Source organism: Saccopteryx leptura, chromosome 2 (genome assembly GCF_036850995.1).
Source record: "Saccopteryx leptura isolate mSacLep1 chromosome 2, mSacLep1_pri_phased_curated, whole genome shotgun sequence".
In the NCBI taxonomy this organism is placed as follows: domain Eukaryota; kingdom Metazoa; phylum Chordata; class Mammalia; order Chiroptera; family Emballonuridae; genus Saccopteryx; species Saccopteryx leptura.
In genome coordinates, this window is record NC_089504.1 from 99,963,266 (window position 1) to 99,979,932 (window position 16,667).

At 43.0% G+C, this 16,667-nt stretch overlaps 1 protein-coding gene across 3 annotated transcripts in view; it reads left to right on the forward strand.

The window, feature by feature from the left end:
* The window catches only part of AUH (AU RNA binding methylglutaconyl-CoA hydratase), a 161,171-nt gene that overhangs the window by 109,379 nt on the left and 35,125 nt on the right, over nt 1-16,667 (forward strand). The window contains exons 7-8 of one of the 3 annotated variants that reach the window (XM_066368414.1): nt 8,024-8,145; nt 8,893-8,955. The exons of the other annotated variants lie outside the window; for them this stretch is intronic. Coding sequence (XP_066224511.1) covers nt 8,024-8,145; nt 8,893-8,940 — 170 coding nt within the window. The 3' untranslated portion in view covers nt 8,941-8,955. Of the gene's footprint in view, nt 1-8,023; nt 8,146-8,892; nt 8,956-16,667 lie in introns of those variants that run through there. 3 annotated transcript variants of the gene reach the window in all.

Below are 16,667 nucleotides of genomic sequence, written 5' to 3' on the forward strand. Positions count from 1 at the left end.
AAAGGAATAATCATCCACCAATAGATAGCAAAGCAAGGGGAAAGGAGTCATCAGCACACGAGGTATCGCTCACTTGGGAACGCAGGAAGCGAGGCAGGTAGAGAAGCCCTGGTCTGGATGGATGGCAGGGAGCCTCCGGAGAGGGGAGGGCAGGCTCCTAGGGCCGCCGCGGGGGCTCGGAGCCAGCAGCTGTTTCAGAGGTTCTAAATTTAGGTAGAGGTTTCCAAAAACGGGGTACAGTTGAAGGGCCGTTTATAACGGAGTGCAGATGAGGCCCCGTCGCCCTGTCACAGTGCCCAGTGCCCATGTATGCACACACAGGCACACACGCAAAGCAAAGGCACAGGGGTTACCCTGCGTGTGCTTACATAAGGTAACACTCTGCAGGGCCAGGCACATTTTCCAAATTTGGTGAAAACTAAGACATCTATTATACACAATTAACTTCTGTCCTGTGCATCTGAGAGCTATGCACTCTCACTGGGAGATTTAAAACTGCTTATTCATATAGTTTCCTGTCAGTTTTATTTCCCCACAGAGCTCTCCTGGAGAAAGACTACTGACCACTAAAGAAAATTAAATATAGCTGATTAGCCAGCAGTGAAGACAGATCACAAGACAAGAAGAACACATAATAAAGATGAGAAAAATAGAAAACAAATATCAAGATGGTCAGTTTACACCTGACCATATTGATAATTAAGTTAAATGTAAAACCGTTCTATGTAATGTGATTACAAAGTAGAAATTGTCAGACTTAAAAAGGTAAGACTCATGATAGGCTGTTTATAACAAACACTTTAACGCTAACAATACAGGTAGTTTAGACGGATGGAAGGGGAGGCGCCATGCTTACAATACATAAGGAAGCTGGAATAGCTGTGCTTGCTCATATCAGAAAAGTAGTAGGCTTCAGGACAAGGGATTTTACTAGGGACAAACAGGGACATTTTATAATCACAGGAGTAATTTCACCAATAAGACGTAACAATCCCAAATGTGCATGCAGCTATAATAACAGAACTTCAGAGTACCTGAGGCAAACTAGTTCTCAGAACTAAAAGGAGAAATAAAGAGATCTTTTTTTACTGGTAATTATATAATTGCTAGAGCAAATGGGAAGAAAATCAGTGAGGATATAGAAAATTTCAACTATACTATGAAACAACTTCATGTAATTATTTTAGAAGATTCATTTAACTTTAACAATTGAATTCACATTCTTTTGAAGTTGTACATGGGCTCTGTCAAAACAGACAGAAACATGGACAAAATAAATCTGAAAAAGTTTGAAAGATTAAAATAATAAAGACTATGTTGCCCATTGCCAACAGAGTTAAATTAGAATCAGTAACTTCTAAGTACAACCATGGGTCAAAGAAGAAATCACAAAAGGAACTGAAAAATATTTTGAACCAAATGAAAATGAAAACATGTTAAATTTTGTGGAATGTAGCTAAAGCAATGCTTAAAGAGAAATTATAGTTTTAAAAGCTTACATTAGAAAAAATTATATAGAATCAGTGAGTCAAACCTCTACTTTCAAGAACATAAATTAGTGAAAAAGACTGCACACCAATAGTGAAAAATCAGTAAAACCAAAAGCTGTTTCTTTGAAAACCACTACTAGCTAAAACTAATAATCAAGAAAGAAACCAAAATAAAAAGGACCCAAATTACCAATATCTGGATTAAAAAGATAGGTCATCACTACCAATCCTACATACATTAAAGGATAATAGAATATTATTAACATCTACATGCCAGGAATTTCACCAACTTGAAAGACATGTAATTATCAAAACATACTAAAAAATATATAAAATCTGAATACTCCTATACTTTTTTTAAGAAATTGAATTTGTAATTAAAAATGTTTTTTCCACAAAGAAAACTCCGGGCCCAGATGGCTTCACTTGTGAAATGTATCAGCCATTTGAGGAAGAGGTATTACCTGTATTAACATATATTCTTTAAGAAAACCGAGGAGGAGAGGGTAGGTCCTGACTCATTTTGTGGGGCCCTTGTTACTGTTCTGTCGAACCAAAGGTATTACAAGGAAAGAATCTACTGAGCAGCGTCCTTCATGAAAATAGATGTAAGAATTCTTAACAAATTTTAGCACATTGCACCCAATAACGTACAGGTGGGGCAAAAGTAGGTTCACTATTGTTCATATGGAAAATAGTACAATAATTAATAAATTATACAGAATAATCTGTATTTCTCATGCTCACAACGGTGAACCTGCTTTTGCCCTGCGCTGTATAAAAATGTAAGTCGGATGTGGGTGGTAAAATGACCTGTTATACAGCCCCCGAAGGATTTCCCGTTCGGGAACATTGCCATGAATGCTGGGAAGAGGGAGTGAAGTGTTCTCTGAGTCAGGAGTCTATGGCTGCCTTTCTTCTGTCTTTTGTTTTCCTGTGACTGAGGCTGGGAGCCGAGATGAGAGCAGGGAACTGTGACTCTGACTCTTGGACAGCTCTGGTAGGAAGCACATGTCGTAGCTCGGAGACCTGCCCTCGGCCCTGCCCCGCCGCTCGCTTGCTGTGTTACCCGCCCTGATAAAACTGCAGAGCCATATATTGAACTAAGTGGCGAGGGCTGGTCTGGGTACCAGGGACTCAGTTCACAGACAGACAGTAATCAATAAACATTTATAAATTTAAAAAAATGTTAGAAAAGATAATATAGCAAAGCAGGATTTATCTGATTTATAAACTAATAGAATTAATCACATTAAAGAATAAAACTGTGTGATCATCTCAATATTTGCAGAAAAAAGCATTTGACAAAATTCAACATTGATTCATGATTTAAAAAACAGGGTATCTCTTCAGTCTGACCAAACGATTTTCTAACGACCTGCAGCTAACGTGTTCAGTGATGAAGACCTGGACCCTTTCTCCTGCTGACGGAAACCAGGCGAGGATGTCCACTCTGCCCCTTCTCTTCAGCACCACACTGTGGGTTCCGGCCCAGGCACTGAGGCCAGAAAGTAAAAAACACACAGACTGGGAAGAAGATTAGCACTCTCTCTGCACAGGTGCAAAGAGATTGTTCAGAGACAATCTCAAGTTTACCAAAAACACTATTAGAACTAGTCAGTGAATTTAGCATCACCTCTGCATAGTAGGTCAACACGTAAAAATCAGTTGCACTTCTGTATAATAGCAATGAATAATTGCAAAGTGAAATAAAAAAATCACTTCCCTTTACAGTATCACCTGAAAACAAAATAGAAATAAATTTAACAAAATGTGTGCAAGATCTGTCTACTCAAAACTATTAAACATGGTGGAGAGAAATGTGAGGACTTAAGAGAGCTATGGCGTGATAATGTATCAGAAGATGCAATATTATGAAGATGTCGGTTCTCCTCAAATTGATCTATAGATTCAGTGCGCTCTCAGTTAAAAGCCCAGCAGCATTTTTTTTGTGTGTAAAATGACAAAGTGATTCTAACATTCATATGGAGATGCAAAGAACAAAGTTTGCTGAATTACACTGCCTGATTTTAAGATTTACTATACAGATAAAAAAAAATCAGGCCAGCATGATCAATACTGGTGTGAGGACAAACATACAGACTAGAAATCCCAGAAGCAGATTCCCTCATGGACACGGTCAGGGAATGGACTTGGGGATGGGCAGCCATGGAAGCACACTTGTCCTCTTGTTACTGGGAGCATCAGAGTTCCAGAATGATATCGCTCCTGGTTTTATTAACAAATGTATTTTAGGACTGATTTGATGAAGTGTTATTTTTATGCTGTTAAATCAGCCATGAGCCTAATCGCTGCAATCTGAATAGATATATGTTTGTTTTATAGCCTCAACCTCACTGCTGACTGATTTAATAGACTAATCCAAAAGCAATTGCAAATACTTCCATTTATTATCAGTGATCAATTTGTTGTTTCTAAAATCATTTTAACTGAAGTAAAATGTTTATATGACGTTATTTAAATTTAATTATACTAATTCCTGTAACATAGAAGATACTGAGACTTGCCCTTCCTTTTTGAAATAGAGCCGCAGAATGTATAGTGCCTCAACTCATGAACAATTAGCTTGTTGTTGAGAATTAAAGAAAAGACATTCTCTAAGTTAATTCGCATTATACTTTTGATTTTAAAGAATAAAGGTCATTTCTAAACGATAGCACTGGACAGTTTAAAATAAAAAACGACAACTTAATTTTATAATTCTGTGAAGTTATAGGAGGGGCGTTATAAATAGCTTTTGTACAAAAAACATGTGCGCCTACAGGCATAGGCACATTTAATCACTGAAAATTACTTGTCAGGACAGTCATGGAAATGTCCTCTGTAACAGTTTTTCTCAGATGTATTTTAGACTTGTGCATGTGTTGCTATATTTATCTTTATCTAATCAGCTCTTGCTGTGAGGTTTAGTTATTTTATTACAAGCAGCTGTGCAAAGCTTTTTCTTTTAAAAACTCTATTCTTTTGTAGTTCTGCCATAACTTATATGTCACACATTTGGGCAGCAAATTAAAAGCAAGTAAACTGTAGAACTGGATGAAATATGTGATGTCAGTATATTTCATGATACCTTTGTGGAAAAACTACCCTTTCAGGACACTTTGAAAAGTAGGTATTAATATTTTTTTCCATAATCACAATAGAGTCAGCAATGTGGATTAACACTCGTAGGTGTTTTTTGAACATGAAATAACTAATGCTGGGTTTAATTGTGACTCTGTTTAGTATTCTGAGGGTTAAAAGCAAGCCAGTATTTCATTAGTTTGCTCTGATGCTGAGAAATGTATACATTTTAGTATATATACATTTAGAGAATTTGTAAGACTGTCAGGAATCTAAAATTCTAAAGCTGTAGTCCAAATGGGAACTTTGGAATATAGAAACTACTTTATAAGTCTAAACTTAAATCTCGCTGTGACATTTGTGTGACAGTTTGAAATGCTGTAAACATCAGATTCAGTTAACCTTTGAGTTTATGCGGTGGGCCAGGTCCTGGGACAGACATTGTGCCTTTGTTTTGAATTTCAACCTCAAACCTAAGAGGTAGATCACTTCTCGATTACAGGTGTAGAAACCGAGTCTTTGAGCCTCTTCCAGGGTCACAGAGCTGACAAAGGGTATTTGATTGTAGTAGGTGTGCTGACTGCCCCACTCGACTCGACCACTCGGGGTTGTTGCTAGGTGAGAGAAGGGCTCTGATGTTGGGAGGGTGGTCTTCGCACTGTAGACGTCCCACACGGACAGCACATACAGGGTTGCCAACATAGACCGTTCTTTCCTTTTCGTATTAACTGAAGAGATGGACACGTGGACAGTTTGCTAGTTTACAGTAGCCATTTCTTATGCTAGAATTCACTTTTGACCCTGCTGCCACTGCTCATTCAGACTCCTCTTACCTGCCACCTGCGCTAATCTAGCATTTCGTATTTAGTGTCCGGGATTACGTCCTCTAGTTGGCACATGTATGTCTCATACGATGAGTGCCAACTTAATTTTACTCTGAAATTTCCGGTAGCTCACATTGCTTGCCCAGAAAGCATAAGCTCACCCTGGCATTGAAGGCTTGACCTCTGCTTCCCAGCTTTGTGCTTCCCATGCCATCCCATCTCCGCACCCCAGCTCAGCCACGGAGACCCTCCTGGTGTTGGAGGACTCCAGCTGAGCTTCAGGTGAAGGGCCTCTCCCGACTCTCCCTGTCTGCACACCGCCTCTTGGCCCTCCCCCAGGAAGACATCCCTCACTCTCTGCCGCAGCACTTGGCTGAAGACTTCCGGTAGCACCTAGTGGTTTTAGCATCGGATCACAACATTTAGGGAGTTGAGGTAAACAGATTTGTGTATACCATTCAGTTTGTCTTGTCTGGTTCCTGATAATAGGTCCATGTGCTCAGGAAAATTTACATTTATTGTGTCAACGTTCTCTGCACTAATTTGTTTGTACATGAATCTTTAAGTTTCCCAAAAAGGGCGTTAATTTTATTTCCACCTTAATTAGTGTGAAATGTACTTGTTTCCTCTCTTTAGTTAGCTTACTTACTTGACTTTCTATAAATTTCTTATATATTTATAGCTTTTTTGAATTGTCTATAACTAATAGCATAAAATACCATTTATATTTAGGATAATTACTTGTCTTACTCTTATTTTAAGGAATATAAAGGTTATTCACTATGTAGTGGTATATTTAGATAGCCTTGGTGGACTGGTCTGAGAAGACATTCTCAGTGTTGATTCATGGAGTGGGGTCAAGACACTGCTTCAGTGAGCGGTTTGTGAAGCTGCTGCCCGCAGTCCTCCTGGGCTCTCCGGACACCAGGGTTCGGGGTCACAGAAGAGCACACAGTCCTGACCACTGGCTCCGCGTACTTGGGACAGGAAGCTGGCTCAGCTGAAGTGGAGAGGGGGTGCCTATTCTGGGCGAGGAGGCTGCTGTGACAAGGTGGCCAGCCTTTCGTGGGTGCCGCCTCCATCCTGCTAGTAATCTAAGCTTTCTCTGCCCTTGAGTCTTTGACTAGACCCCATAGTTTTCTGCTTTTACAGAGGTTCTGTGGAATGTATGTATAAACTTAATACAATGCAAAGGAGGATGATATTTACAGGCTTCATTCTGAGGATGTAAGTCATGACTTACTGGTAAACTTGAATATCTGCAATCAGGCTGTCTGATGGATGGCGGGCTGTCTCCCCTCTTCATGCTGCACTCTGTGGTGAGCCCGGCCTGTGCGTTCTGCTAACGGTGAGGACGGGGATTGCCACGGCTTTCCTAGAGGACTCACCAACATACAGTCTAAAGTCGGAATGTTTATTCAGTCAGCTCAGCCTTGCTTTTCACCTGAATTGCTGAAGGACTGTTGTAGGATCTTTGTCAATGTAATCTCTTCAAGCAATGAAAGGACCTTGTTTAAGGAATTGTATGATGAATTATTTTACAGAGAAATAGGCTATTTTAAAAATTGTAAGTCATTCATTGGATTTAAAGTAAAGATAAAGTAAAAATACTAGTTATTACAGCTGGTATAGAAACAAAAAGTTTGCCCATTCTCATTAGATGTTCATTTATAGCATATGTGATTATGCTCCAGGAGAAAACTAAAAGATTGTTTTAATCCTTCCATAATTAAAAGGTCAATTTTAATGGTTTTATTTCTTTGCCCTTGGTGTTTCCTGATACCTTTGTTTCAATTTAGTCAAAATGTATACTGTATCCCTATCCAGCTGTGATGCCAAGTGTTCTTTTGCATTTTATTTTCAGCATGTGGCTACCTGGTCACTCCTGGTCATTCACAGACACCCTACCCTTTCCTGCTCCTGCAGCTGTGGGAGTTGGGACTCCACGAGGACAGCCACAGTCTTTGTGGTGCAGAGAGACAGTGACAGGGAGGCCCGTGCGTGTGCACACCAGCTCTGCTAACGATTAATGCTCGGCCGAGGGTGGGGGTTGTGGCGCCACCCTCAGAGCTGGTGTGAGACACACATGAGTTTATAAAGTACGTAGGATAGGGCCCAGCACGTGATGAGCACTAGGTAAATGTCCCTTGCTTGCTGCTTTGTGCTTTTTCCCGAGGCACCATTATTCATGTAGCTGTTTATTAATGATATGTAAAAGTAAAAACAAAACAAAACACCAGTTTCTGCTTGCCCCCAACACCACCAGAAAGAAAGCGAGAGAGGAGAAAAGAAAACTGATGGTAGAGTGATGTCCTCAACAGCGTCTGCCGCTCAACTAGACATTGAGAACCAGGTCAGGTCAGAGAGGCGTTTGAAGGACCTGGAAGTGCAAGATGTTTCTGTACCATCATAACATGTTATAATCCCGTAATCACAGCCTTGGAGACCATGTGGTTATTACTTGCTTGCCCACGTAAGGCTCTACCAGAAGACATGCCGAATGGAGCATGTGCGGGCTGTAGGGTTACTGGGATGCAGTCCACGGGGCAAGGAGCAGGAGCAAAGGGGACGGTCTTTCCTGGCCTGCCCTCCACATTTGGCTCCCTTTTCCTTTTTCTCTTACAGGCTCATGGGAGCTTATAGCCATGGAAACTGCTGCTCCTGGCTTTTGTAGTGAATACAGGCTCAGCCAGTGCCTGGCTTGTTTCCCCTTCTCCAGTGACTTCTTTCAGAAACCCAGCTCCTTTGTAAGTAGTACAGACCCAACACGAGCAAATCCGCGAGTGTTTGCGCCCCAGACACACACACCTCGTCAGCCTTCGCCTGTGGGAGGACCTGTGAGAGGATGAGAGTTCTGTGCTGGAGAGGGGCTCAGAAGGAAGAGCCCGTGGGCACGGCCGTGAGCTCGTGCACCCTGGACAGTGGGCCTTGCAGAACTGCTGCTGTATGTAAGGGCCTGGCCGGGAGCCGAGGGGGTTGATTATGCAGAACAGTTACCACGGCAAGGTCGTCCTCTTCCTCCCCCAGTGGATCATGAAGCTGGGATTCTCCAGGGTGAAGAGGTGTTCCTACGGGACCCCACACCCGAGGTCCCTGGGCTCCTGGGACAGTGCCTTTCTCTGAGGCTGCTCACGGCTTCCCTGTGTTCTAGGGGTGTCATTAGTTTGTTCACGAGTGATTTCTCCTTATCGGGTACCTACTTGCCTTCACTACACGCCGAAGGGTGTGTTGATACATGCTATTAGGAGTTCTCTAGAACCGGAGTCTGTATTGCTTTCCGAGCTGAAGGATATAATTTTTGGGTAGCAGCTCAGCACATCTCCGCATCCATGGCCTGATGAGCTTGTCCACTTGTCCCAGGTGACCTTTGCCTGCAAGGGGAGCATCAGTGATTCATTAGAGAAATATCGACCTATTTCATGAAATTAAAATTATGGGTACTGTTTTCCGGAGGGAAGAAAATACAGTGCACTTAAAAAAAAAATTTTTTTTAGGTTTTTATTAGTGATTTAGAATCAAACACTATGGAAAACGTGACTTAAACCGGCCAGGCAGGCATCCTTCAGCTCCCTGGCGTAGGGGACTCACCTGTGTCTGCGTGGAAAAGTGAGGGCTTCTCCTGTTCCTGATCCTGGCCCGGACCTGGCGGACAATGAGAACTTTACAAATGTAGTAAGTGTTTGCTGAGTGCTAGAGTGGCCTTTATGGCCCTTTGCAGCATGGTTTGATGTGACTGGCGTGAGAAGGATCTGCACTCCATGACAAGCGGGGCGGGCAGGCCCTGAGGGGAGGGTGATGTCTCAGGCTGCCTGGTGCCTGCAGGGGCGCCGCTGGGCACTGCCAGCCCACTCAGGCCGAGGCCCGGCCCAGCATAGCGTCTCTGCCCTTCCACGCTGGGCCTGGACACAACTTTATTGCTAACCCATTTTTTCTTTCTTTTTTTTAAAAGAAGAGGTTAGTGGAGACTACAACTTCTAAGGAACCCCGAATTTAAAAAATTTTAAATAATCCTATTTTAAAGTAGGAAAAGCACTTTGAACATTTTGAATATGCTTTTATCTGTCACATTCATAATCATTAACAAAGGTATGAAAGATATTTGACCATAAAGTATCAATGCATCTCTTTTATTGCTATTTTTATGTTACTGCTAAGAAAAAAACCCAAGGAAGAAACACTTGTAGTGTGATCAGCTGACAGTCACAGGGGTGAGGTGACAGGAAGGGGATGACAGGACGCTGTGTGTCCTTAGTTTTGTCGCAGGGCCTTTGTGGCCGTCCTGATGCTGGGCTGGTGGTCAGAGGACTGCACTCTTCATTCTGTTATTCTCTTGTCACTTACGTGGCGCTAGCTGCTACAGACCTGATGCTTTGTTACATTAGTGACCAAGAGCAAAAAATGCTGTTATTCTAGGCTGCTAACTACAGCACATGTGCATGTGATTACAACTGCATTTTGACATGTGACAGTGAGGACCAAAGTTAGTGCTCTGTAAGGGGGAGGTGGTCGGAGCACAAGGCCTGCCTGCAGCCCAGGAAAGTCCTGTGTCCCAGCTCACAGCCCCGACAGTGTCCTGGGCTGAGTGTCCACCACCTCTGCAGTCTCTCCCATCCCCGCGGCTTCCTCTGTGCTGCAGCTTTTAGGCCAGGGGGTCCTTTGTCACAAATCCTACCTTGTGAAGAATTTATGCGTTAGTTTTTCTTATATTAATACTTTTATTAATACATTTAGACATTTTTAGGAAGAAGATATGTGCTTTATTTTGAGTCATTCTCAGTAGGCCCTTTAAAGACAAAAGTAATAAATAATACAAAATTTTTAAATTATTTATTGATTAGAGAGAGAGGGAGGAAGGAAGAGAGAGACAGAAATATCTGTATGTGCCTTGACTGGGGATTGAACCCATAACTTCTGTGTACTGGGACAACGCTCTAACTGACTGAGCTATCCAGCAAGGGCTAGATAACACAACTTTAAACATTTAAAAATAAAGTTTGGTGTACAGGCAGATCATTGGGGTAAAGCATAGTCTTTTCAGCGAGTGGTTTCCATATGCAAAGGTGACTTTGATCTGTAGGTCTCACCCTATAAAGAATGAACTAAAATGGATCATAGAACTAAACATGAAACCTAAGAATATAAAACTTGTTCCACAAAATTTAGGAAAACAGTCTTTGTGCCACTGAGTTAGAAAGCTAAGATTTTTTTTTAGATAAGACACCAAAAGCACAAGTTATATGAGAAGAAAATGGAAATATTGGACATGGTCAAAATTAAGAAACCTGTTGTCAAAGGCACTGCTAAGAGAATGATAGAAAGAAAAGTCCCAGACAGGGAGAAAATATGTACAGATGAGGTGTTCGGTAAAGGACAATATCTAAAGTCTGTAAAGACTCTGAAAATTCAATAGTAAGAAGACAAAGCACCTTAATTAAAAATTAGTCAAGAGGTTTGAGAAGCACTTCAGCAAAGAAGACAGATGAGCGAGGGGCAGATAAGCACGGAGAAGGTGTTCGGCACGGTGGAGGGAGTGCAGATGACACCACAGCGGGACACCACCAACCAGTCAGTCCTAGAAGGGGCACTGGAGATACTGTGGCTGGCTGCTCAAGTGTCGCAAGCACCTGGGACTGGGACATTGCACACAGGAATGTAAAATGGCACACCTAGTTTAGAAAGCAGTTCAGCATTTTTAAAACAGTTAAGTGTGCACCCATATGTTAAGTGTGTGGCCAGATGTGATAACAGTTATATATATATGTCACACGCTTATTTTACAGCTGCATAAATGTCTTCTCGTTTCTTTTTTCTGTTTTGTAGATGTGCTGTAATCTGTTTAGTTTGTTCCCTGTGGATAGACACTTGGTTATGTTCATTCTTTTGTAGTTACAAATAGCGGCTCAATAAAAAACCTTGTTCACATATCATTTCACATTTTACTGGGCAGGCCCTCAGTAGCACCCTGGCAGTGAGACAGCTGGAACTGAGGGCAGCTATCTGAGTCGGTGCTAGCCTTTCCTGTGCAGGGCTGTGAGGGCCTGTGCCCCAGCAGCCTCACTCACAGGGTCAGCCACCATTCGGGTGTTTGCTGGGCTGTTCTGTGTGGAAGGGCTTTCTGAGATTGCATACTTACACTTCTCTTTATAAGCCAAGGTGATGGTTTTTATATGTTTAAGGGCCTGCAGGGGAGGAAAAGCACTTTAACTCCACCCTCGTAAGTTTTCGGGCTGGGGCCCTGGCAATTTAACCGAAAAAAAAAAAAAAAGACTAACAATAGAGAAAGTGTATTAACACAGCAGCACTCTTGTGCATGGGGGAAACTCAGTGATGAGTCAGTCAGGGAGGGGTTAGAATTTGGGGGTTTGTGTACCATCTTAGACTGAACAAAGGAAAGGGGACTTGGTTTTTCGGTGGTGGGTAGGGTACGGAAAGCTGACATGTAGAAATGTATGCTAAATGGATTATTTAGTAAGGTGTATTTATAGTGCAGGTGTAGGTCTGCCTTCTCCACCGGTAGGAGTTAAGAGTTGCCCTCTTCCTGGTACTGGAGAGGGAAGACGCCTTTACAGGTGGACGTTTCCTTTATAAATGGGCATTTCCTTTCCAAAAGGAAAGCTTTATGCTCTGGTTTTAGAGTTTTTTGCCTTCAACTCATAGTGATCCTTATGACAAAGTGGACTGTTTTTGAGTAGTGTGTGCTGGTGCTGTTCAGGGCATTTGAACTTTTAACTATCTGTTCATAGCTTTTGTCTTCTTCCCTTATTGTCAAATTGAGTTATCAATCTCAATTTGTAGTAGTTTTGTTAGATATTAACAAGTACAAATTGTCAGTTGCACGGTAGTCGTGGGGATGGAAAGGACAGCACAGGGAATTTAATCAATAGTGATGTAATAACTGTGTGGTGTGGGTGGGCATTTGAGGTGTTGAGGGATCACTTTGTAAGTTATGGCAGTGTCTAATCACTGTGCTGTACACCTGAAACTAATACAATATTGATCAACTGTAACTGAAAAATTGTTTTAATTTTAAAAATTATTTTTTCTTTATTTTTTTTTCCTCAATTTGCAAATATTTTTGTTATGTTGACCATTTTGTATTCTAATTTGCTTAGGATTTTTCTCTTCTGTTTTTCTCGATAAAGTTTTTTCATGCATTCATCTCTTTTACTTATTTACAGATTTTGAGACCTAGACCCAGGTTATTAAGAATTCATTCCATTTTTTTAGTCCTTGGAAGTGTTTTTTTTGGGGGGGGGATCTCAGTCTACTTGGCACTTAATCTGATCTATGAGAATTGGATGCAGTTTTATCTTTTTCTCATGTTTTTGCCTTTATTCTTGAGGAATATGTTAACTGGAGATGGACATTTAAGTTAGCATTTGTTTTTTGTTTTGTTTTTTTCAGTCCTGTGAGGATATCCCGCTCTCTTCTGGCTTCTGTACTGAAGCAGTTGGCTCTAGTTTAGTGTTTCCCCCACCCCCCGAAGTGAATATGTACTTTTTTCTTCCCTAATTGCTATTCTTTTTTCTCTTTATCTCTGGCTTCCTGGAGTTTCGTTGTTTTCATGAAAGTGTGACTTCTATTTTCTTGACCTTCTAATGCACTAGCATGCTTGCTCTAGGAATGGGTGGGGTGTTCTGCAGTGTTTTGGAATCTCCAGCCACATCTCTTGAAATGTCTTTGCCTCTAGCTTCTTTCCTGTCTTCTCAGACTGATCCCTGTCATCTCTGTGGGCTGCATTTTAGATAATTCTTCGGATCTTTTTCCCAGTTTACTTTGCTTTGTTTTGCTGTCTTCAGCCTGCTGCTCCATAAATCTATCAAGTTTTTCATTTTAGTTACTGCGTTTTCTCTTTTTAGAAATTTTGTTTGGTTCATTTTAAAATATGCTGTCACTTTTTCTAGTCCCCAGTGAATATGTTCAACTTCATCATTTGTTTACATATGGCAGACATACTTGCTTTGAGCTGTATTATCTGATCATTCCATTTCTGAGGTCTGTGTGGGTCCTTTTATTCCTTTCATTGTTTCTGTTGGTCCTTGTTTTTGTCTGTTTTCTCTTTGTGGCTGCTTGCTAGCCGTTCCCGTGAGTGGGTTCCTGATGGGCTGACCGTGCCCTCCCCCAGAGAGGTTGGCGTCTGCTCTGCCACTTGCTGGAGGGCACATTGACTTTTTTGGGCTCCACCAGTGCCCGGATTCTGTAACCCTGTGGTCCCAGAGTGCACAGGGGCAGTTCTGTGACCATTGTGTTTGAGGGAGCTGTCTCGTTCTTTTTCTCCTTCCTCTTGCTCCGTCCAGCACCAAGGCAAGCTTTGCACAGTCGTGTGGTTATGAGGGTGATGGCTGGTTTCCCCCTCTGGACCAGAGCCCTCTGAAGCCCACCTGTGTTGTGGATGGCCCCTGCCTTAGTGGTGTGGGCCTGACTTCTGTCCTCCATCTCGTGGCCTCGAGCTGGGAGCAGGAGCCTGAGGTGTGATGTCTGTGAGCTGCTCTGCTGGCAGCTGTGACTCTGGGTGTCCACCCCCCAGTGGCCTAGGAGTCCCTTGCTGCTTGATCCTTTACAGCTCCAGCGCTTTTAAGTGGACAGGTTTTACTTTATATTCTGAAACCTAGTCTCTATCTTGAAACTGAAGTCAACCTGTTAGACTTTTTAATGTTTTTTATTAAATTTATAGATACATTTTAAAAGGATGGAGATATTTACTATATTATAGACTGTCTCATAAGTCAGTTTTAGGAGCTTTATCTTTTAACTAGCTTATTTAACATATTTTCCTGTCATTTAACATATCTGTGTGTTTTTAACTTTGAAGCCTCATGGCTTTGGAGACTGATAACTTTATTGCTTTTTAGACAAAGACTATAGACTAGTATGAATTACTTTGTTAAGGTGTTCTCTGTGACCTAGCACATAGTTGTCATACATGTTGCAGTGTATATTGGAAATTAATAGGTCAGATTTGTAGTTTTCCAATGATCTGTATCAGAGTGGGGACACCTGATACAAAGGCCCAGATGGTAGATTGACCAGGCCTGGGCCCTGCGGCCCTTGCCGTCACAAAGCTGCGGCAGGCAGAGTGGCTCTGTCTGGTCTCTCAGCTCCCGATTGGTGGACCCCGACCTCCAGGCTTGCCCTGGGTTTGCCGTCTGTGTTCTCAGGACATGTTTCAGGAAGAATTAAGTACAGAGGTGCCTCTTTTTATTTCTGGTGATTGTTCTCCCTGAGGGAGTTTTGTCTGTGTTCCAGCCGTCTGTTGCCACAATAACGCTGTGTAACAATCCACTCTGAAAGGAAGTGGCTCAGAACAATGACTGTTTATTTAGCTCAGGTGCCTGTGCACGAGAGACTCAGGCCAGGCCCCTCTGGCAGGTCTGGTCTTGCTGCGCCCCTCGAGGTCTGGCAGCTGGCCATGGGCTGTTCCAGATGGACGCCCTGGATGAGGAGGTGACTCAGCCTGCACCCGGCCCTACGTCCTCCCGCAGGCTGGTCCTGGCATGTCCTGCATGTAGGCAGAGACCTGCAGGTGTGGCGTAGCCTCTGCTCTGTGCCACTGACCAGCTTCATCACACGCCTGTCCCTGCCTGAGGGAGCGGGGTGTGGCCCCTGAGCATGGAGTCTGCCGGAGGGAAACAGTCTCTGGTTTACCTGCATACCCCTTATCAGAAATTCATTTTATACCATTCTTGATTTTAATCGAAAATTGATGCTTGTATTTCTTTGTTTTGAAGTAAAACTTTTCAGAATTATTTGAGAAATGTAAGGTTAAAAAAAACACCAGTTATTTTATAGCCAATATTTTACTTCCCCCAAAACAGCAGCTTTTTAAATTTTTTTTGTTTAGAGAGAGAGAGAGGGAGAGACAGGAAGGAGAGAGATGAGAAGCATCAACTCACAGATACATCACTTTAGTTGTTGATTGCTTCTCATATGTGCCTTGATGGGGGGTGGCGGGAGGCTCCAGCAGAGCCAGTGACCTTGGGGTCAGGTTGATGATCACATGCTCAAGCTGGAACCCCACGCTCAAGCCAGACAAGCCCACGCTCAAGACAGTGCCCTTAGGTTTCAAACCTGGGACCTCAGCGTCCCAGGTTGATGCTCTATGCCAGGGGTCCCCAAACTTTTTACACAGGGGGCCAGTTCACTGTCCCTCAGACCGTTGGAGGGCCGGACTATAAAAAAAACTATGAACAAATTCCTGTGCACACTGCATATATCTTATTTTAAAGTAAAAAAACAAAACAGGAACAAATACAATATTTAAAATAAAGAACAAGTAAATTTAAATCAACAAACTGACCAATATTTCAATGGGAACTATGCTCCTCTCACTGACCACCAATGAAAGAGGTGTCCTTCCAGAAGTGTGGCGGGGGCCGGATAAATGGCCTCAGGGGGCCGCATGTGGCCCACGGGCCGTAGTTTGGGGACACCTGCTCTATGCGCTGCTCCACCATCGGTCAGGCAAACAGAAGCCTTTTTCAACCTGAAGTATCTCTTGTGTTTTATTATGACAATTTATTAAAATCAAAATAATAAAACACAGAAGTTTAGTTTTTATGACATCAGCTCTCTTAAATGGATGTGGCCACCAGAGAGACAAGCGGAAATCGTTCTCGAAATGCAATCTCTGCTGTCGTATCTACAATGTGTGCCAGGCTTCCTGTTCCTGCAGGCCTGGGTCGTGAGCGTGTCCTCCATCTGTGGAATCGAAGTCCCATCAGAAGGAGACCCCGTGAGCAGGAGGGTCACTAATTCAGAAGAAGGTCAGTCTGATGGCTCCCAGTCTCCCATCATGGAGGTGATAGAGGGACCTGTTTTACCCTAGAGCTGGGGCACTTCCTGCTTCTGAGACATGCTGATGGGATCGGTGGGGGTGGGGAGCTTGGAATTGGGTACTGCAGGTGTGACAGCTAAACAGAAGGACCACAGCGAGGGAGGAGATGGGAGGGGTCCTGCCTGGTGTGTGTGTGACGGGGAGAGGGCTGAGAGCTGCTCATGCAATGAGAGGGTAAGGGAGCGGGGCCGGGTGGGTCCACGGAGCACAGGCAGCAGGAGGGTGAGCTGCTCACTGGGCCTCCCTTGACCAGGGCTGTTTTCTGCCACTGGGGACTCAACTTCAAGTCGTGTCACTCCATGAATTTCAGGATGTCCTGTAGTGGTGGTGTACTGTCAGATGTAGACTCAGAGAAGGAGAAAGGGGGTTTATGGCATGGTTGGGAGTGGCCAGTGGTACAATGAGAAGAGAGTGGCAAGCTTAGGGAGATTTACA